This window comes from Dipteris shenzhenensis, chromosome 6 (genome assembly GCF_047967505.1).
Source record: "Dipteris shenzhenensis isolate YYH24624 ecotype China chromosome 6, Dip_SZ_1.0, whole genome shotgun sequence".
NCBI classification, from domain to species: domain Eukaryota; kingdom Viridiplantae; phylum Streptophyta; class Polypodiopsida; order Gleicheniales; family Dipteridaceae; genus Dipteris; species Dipteris shenzhenensis.
Window position 1 is genome coordinate 22,918,516 of NC_141601.1, and position 5,776 is coordinate 22,924,291.

The following is a 5,776-nucleotide window of genomic DNA, read 5'->3' on the forward strand; positions in this document are numbered from 1 at the left end:
GTTGCTTTTCTGGATCTGCCTGGACTCGCTTTCGTTTCATGCATCTGTATGTCCGTTTTGGGACATTATGTACATCCTTATTTGGATTTGTGCAATTCTCCTTGTAAGATTTATTTGTCACTTTGTTTTCATGGGATGTTGCATCCTTGATCTTATCACTCTGATAGTCAAATACTGAATAGTCCTTTGTTGATCTCATCCTTGCTTTTGATACATTCGTAGAACCATTTGTAATATTAACTTTTTCACCGTCAAAGTCAAATACCGAATAGTCCTTTGTTGATCTCATCCCTACTTTTGATACAATTGTAGAATCACTTGTCACAGTGGCAATAGAGTGTCCAGAATGATCTTCAAACTCATCTATTCCTGAGAGAACATCACTCATTGATGCACTTTCTATGGATTTCATAACTCCATAGTCTTGAAACTCCTCTACTCCTAAGGGAACATCACTCACTATATCATCGTGCATGATTTCCATAGTTACTTGGTTTGATGCCAAGAACTTTATTAGTGTCCATGAAGCCATCCATGCTTGATAAGAAATCACTTTTGACATCTTTGCCCAAGTTCTCAAAGTTCATGAACTCATCCACCCTGGATAAGGCATCACTTGTGAAATCTTTTTCTTTCTCGTCAGTACCAATGAACTCATCGACTCCTGATAAGATGTCAGTGCTATATTTGAGTGCATTGGAATCATCCATCTCTGAAGAAATAGAGCTTGGTACATTGGCATATTCTTTCAATTCTTTGATGTTGTAGTATACATTATGTTTATCATTAAAAACCACATGCCGAGTCTTTCCAATCTTTAAAAATTGCATGGTCCATCTCAAATCCTTACCTACCTCGAAGTAGGGACCATTGAATGAGATTGAGTTATCATCCATACCATCATTAGTAACTTTTTGAATTCTCATCTGTTCAAATGTCCAGTGTTCCACTTGTTCAGATCCTCACAAAAGCAAGTAGTCATAGATCAATGCCAAAGCATACTGAAAGCAATAACTGTTTACATGGAAAGTAGTTTTAAATGAGAAAGCAGTGGTAGACCAGTCACAAAGCATTATTAAGCATTGACAAGCACACATACAAAGCAGTGCTAAAGCAGTGAGACCCACAAAGCACATGTAGAGTACTTTGCATATTGCAAGTAAAGCAATGCCAAAGCTCTACCAAACCACTCACAAGCAGTGCTAAAGCTCTGCAAAAGCACTCACAAAAGAAAGCAGTCACAAAGTAGTGCCAAAGCATACTCAAAGCCATGATTGTTTACATGGAAAGCACTTTTAAAAGAGGAAGTAAGATATTGTCCAATAACAAAAATGTACTTTTAAAAATTCTAAAAATGCCTAATTTCTACTTTGCCAAATTTGAGGCGTTGCTAAGGCTACTCTCAAGGTAGGCCAAAAATGGAAAATTTTTAGAAGAGGCTGCTCCATCTTGGCCACATATGCGAGTGGAGTGAAGAGCATAAAGAAAGAAAGGTTTAAAAAATGGAGATTTAGAAGAGGCCCCAACCGAATTACCTTTCATGTGATGGGCCCCAACCGAATGGATACAAACGAGAAGGCAGCTCAAATGTGCTGTCTTTTCCTAGGACCGTCTTGCCGGCCTGTTCTATGCTACCAGTCGTCCCTTCAGACCTCCGCAAAGCGAACAGCTTGCCGCCCAGAAGACCTCTGCTGCTCAGTCTATATCCCATCCGCTCTCCTTCCTTTCTCTTGCCCACTTCCTCCCATTTTTGGATCCCACCATGTTTGGAGCTGCTCCTGCAGAGGAGAGCTTCTGCTTCCTATTTCCTAGCACCCTGTTGGGAGCGATAATAATGCTTCTGGTGATTCTGGCACAGCCCAGCCAGGGGGAGGTACTCCTGTGGCCACAACCCAGATCCATCGTGTGGGGTTCTGGTCCTCCGATTCCTCTAGCGCCCTCGTTCTCTTTCCGGGTGTCCCAGCAGAGTCCGGAGCTTCAACGCGCGAGTAGGAGGTATCGTCGGCTCATCTTCAAGGAGAAATGGGTTCCTGTGCAGGTTAGCAATGGCGTAGAAGCTGAGGCAGAGACGCAGGGGTTCGTTGAAGCGCTTGCGTATGTGACCGTGAAGGTTGCAAATTTGGAGGCTGACCTGCAACAAGGGGTGGACGAGTCTTATTCTCTCTTACTGCCACATGGAGGCGGCACCAATGCCACCTTGGAGGCGCCCACTGTCTGGGGTGCCCTCCACGGGCTCGAGACCTTCTCCCAACTTGTGTGTTGGAAGTCACTGGAAGGTGGTGGGGGCCACCTCGTTGTGGAGCATGGTGTCAAGGTGGATGATGCACCTCTCTATCCGTACCGTGGATTGATGTTGGATGTTGCTCGTAATTTCTACCCGCTCCCTCATCTGCTCCGTACTGTGCGTGCCCTTGCCCACAACAAGCTTAATGTGCTACATCTCCACCTCACGGATTCCCAGTCGTTTCCCGTGGACCTCTCCTCAGAGCCCCAACTCGCCCTTAAGGGCTCTTATGGCCCCGAGTTTATCTACTCCATTGAAGATATACAACACCTTGTGGCCTATGCACGGTCTTATGGTGTGCGTATTGTGCCGGAGGTCGACACCCCTGGTAATTCTACCTATCCTCATCACTAAAAGGTTCTTCTCTTCATTTATTTGCAAAAAAATGCTTTTTCTCTTCATTTTCCAATTTTGTAGAAGTTGTTCTTTGCTACACTTTAGAAAGGATGTCCTTTTCTTGGCTTTATAAATTATAAAAGTTCTTTTACCTTTTTCTCTGATATTGTCATCGTATGTCAAGTCTAGCATGGTTTACACCTAAACTCATGAGCTATTTTCTATCCCTCTCTCTATGAGTTGTCACAATGTTCTTATCAAATGGATTTATGTACATGTAAAGATTGTAGAGGAACACCACATTTAATCAATTAGGAGCACTCACCTCTCTCTCTCTCTCTCTCTCTCTCTCTCTCTCTTGATGTTGATATATCCAATTGTCTCGTGGCAACAGGGCATAGTGCATCATGGGGCGGGGCTTACCCAGAGATTGTCACTTGTCGAGACAAGTACTGGTACTACCCAGGAGGCGCCACCATGGCCTTGGAGCCAACACCAGGACAGTTAGACCCATTGAATAATAAAACTTATCATGTGGTGAAAAATGTGATTGATGATGTAGCATCCATGTTCCCTGAGGGTTTGTACCATGCTGGGGGTGATGAGGTGTTGCCAGATTGTTGGATGGACAAGGTAGATGTGCAGTCCTACATCCATGAGGGTGGTACACTGGGGGAGTTGCTACAAAAGTTCATGGCCACCACGCAACCCTTTATTACTGCACACAACAAGACAATCATTTATTGGGAGGATGTGTTGCTTAGCCCTACTATTAATGTTAGCTCCAAAGTCTTACCACAAGAGATTGCCATTTTGGAGACATGGAATAGGGGCCCGCTTAACACCAAGCTCCTCACGGCTGCAGGCTATCATACCATTGTAGCATCCGCGGACTTCTTTTACCTAGATTGTGGTCGTGGTGACTTTGTGGGCAACAATACTGCTGTGGATCAAGAGATCAACGTCTCCCCTAATACCTCCTACAACTATGGTGGCAATGGTGGCTCTTGGTGTGCCCCCTATAAGACATGGCAACGGATCTACGACTATGATATCGCCTTTAACCTCACCTCACAAGAGGCCAAACTTGTGCTTGGAGGTGAAGTGTTACTTTGGTCTGAGCAAGCTGATGCTGCTGTCCTTGATGGGCTTTTGTGGCCTCGCACCTCTGCCATTGCTGAGTCCCTATGGTCTGGCAACTTAGGGGCCAATGGAAAGTTGCGATCTATTGAGGCCTTGTATCGCCTCAATGATTGGCGTTATCGATTGATAACTAGAGGAATTGCTGCCACGCCTCTACAACCTCTATGGTGCCTTAAAAACCCTGGGCAATGCAACTACATCTAGTTGTGAGTCTTGCATTGGAGCATTCTATCATTGTAAAAAATTGGTATCTCTCAGCTACATATTTTGAGAAAATATCATTCTTAGAAAAAAATACATTCTTATGCAATCAACACAAGGGCCTCATTAGGAGACAAAGCATGCATGGCACGTGCCATAAGATTATGGTATTCTCTTTAAGGATTTGGTGCCTCAAGCATCCAAGATATTGCAACTATCTCTAATTGTGATGTTACTTACTAAGGTAGTAAGAAATTGGGGAACTCTTTTCAAATCATAAACTTCTCAATATCATTTGTAGAACATAATGCTTTTCTTATATGTGACACATTTTATAAGATGATGGAATTCTTGACCCATGATATGTTCACAAAATCAAAATGAAGAAATTAGTAAACACATATGAGAGGCCAACTTTTTGGTGACCACTAGGCTCCCTTCTCATCACTTGCTTCTCTTCACATGTATCCTTTTCTTTCTTTCTTTCCTCCACTTCATTCTCCCCCTTCTTGTCATTCTTCTCCTCTCCCTTACGCACTCTCTCCCTCCCTCACTCATCCCCCCTCCCCCCTCTCTCTGTGTACGTGCATGTGTGTGTGTGTGTGTGCACGTGCACGTGCATGTGCACATGTGCGTGTGCGTGTGCGTGTGCGTGTGCGTGTGCATGTGCGTGTGTGCGTGCGTGTGCGGGTGTGTGTGTAGTGCGAAATGAATGGCCACCCAAGGCATGGGGGTGTGTACTATGTTTCACACAACTACATGCATCATTTGTGGCCACCTAATGCAAGGGTGCCATGTGACCATGGAGATGTAGCCAAGGTTCACACCCTAGTTGCCAAGCCACTCTTAGATGCCCATTCTTCAAACCATACATGTAGTAATGGGTGATTCTCACTCCTCCAACCCTTATAAGGTTGGCCTTTGTAACTCACATTTTGTTAGGTGGGATATTTCCCTTGATGTCAAAGCCATGTGGCAACCCCACAATGTACTTCCTTTTAGAGCACACTTGGGCTTGGATCGCCCATGGACCTCCTAGTAATTATAATACCTAGGTTCTAGCACCTCCCTCAATGCAAGTGAGGGAGCTAATTAAAAATCAGGGTACATGTTTCCCTCCAAGTAAGAAAATACAAATTTGGATGTAAAGCATATTTTTAGAGACAACAAGATCTTTGCATATGAGAGAGAGAGAGAGAAAGAGAGAGAGAGAGAGAGACAGAGAGAGAGAGAGAGAGAGAGAGAGAGAGAGAGAGAGAGAGGGAGAGAGAGAGAGAGAGAGAGAGAGAGCTTGCCACCCCTGTGATTTGATGAAAAAGCTTCAATGGTGAACTAGAATAGTAGAGGACAAAGGATACATGGAGGATGGGTGAATATAAGGGTGATAGAAAGTGTTCAATTCCCATGGGTTATGCGAGCTATCATTATATAGCCATTGCTACGATATTAGGGTTGGAGGTGGTGGACTTCACCCCTCACTTGAAGCATGACGAATTGGCAAGGGGAGCCCATGCCTCTGACACGTGTACATTTGTGGGAGAAATCCATATATAATTATGTGTCCCTAGTGGCCTTGAATATAAAAGGCTTGTATTTCCTCCTCTCACTCATTCCTCCTGAGATGTTTTGGGAGGAGAGAGAGGCCCTTTGCTTGGGACTCCCCATACCCAGTGCGCACATGGCGTGCTCTGCGCACCTACAGGGTATGAGAGCAGGTTCGGCCTACGGACTTGACTGTGTGTTTTGGGGCAGCCCTTGCATGGATGACACATGGCGGTCAGACTATTTGGTGACAAAGTTGGCGCAACCCAC

General features: G+C 44.6%; 1 protein-coding gene across 1 annotated transcript; it reads left to right on the forward strand.

The window, feature by feature from the left end:
• The first annotated feature begins 1,829 nt into the window (after positions 1–1,829).
• On the forward strand, positions 1,830–3,967 carry LOC147900939 (beta-hexosaminidase 2-like). The gene is made up of 2 exons (XM_087375399.1): positions 1,830–2,612; positions 3,015–3,967. Exons 1-2 carry the CDS (start codon positions 1,835–1,837, stop codon positions 3,965–3,967), a joined length of 1,731 nt encoding a protein of 576 aa, XP_087231525.1. The 5' UTR covers positions 1,830–1,834.
• Positions 3,968–5,776: the final 1,809 nt, after the last annotated feature.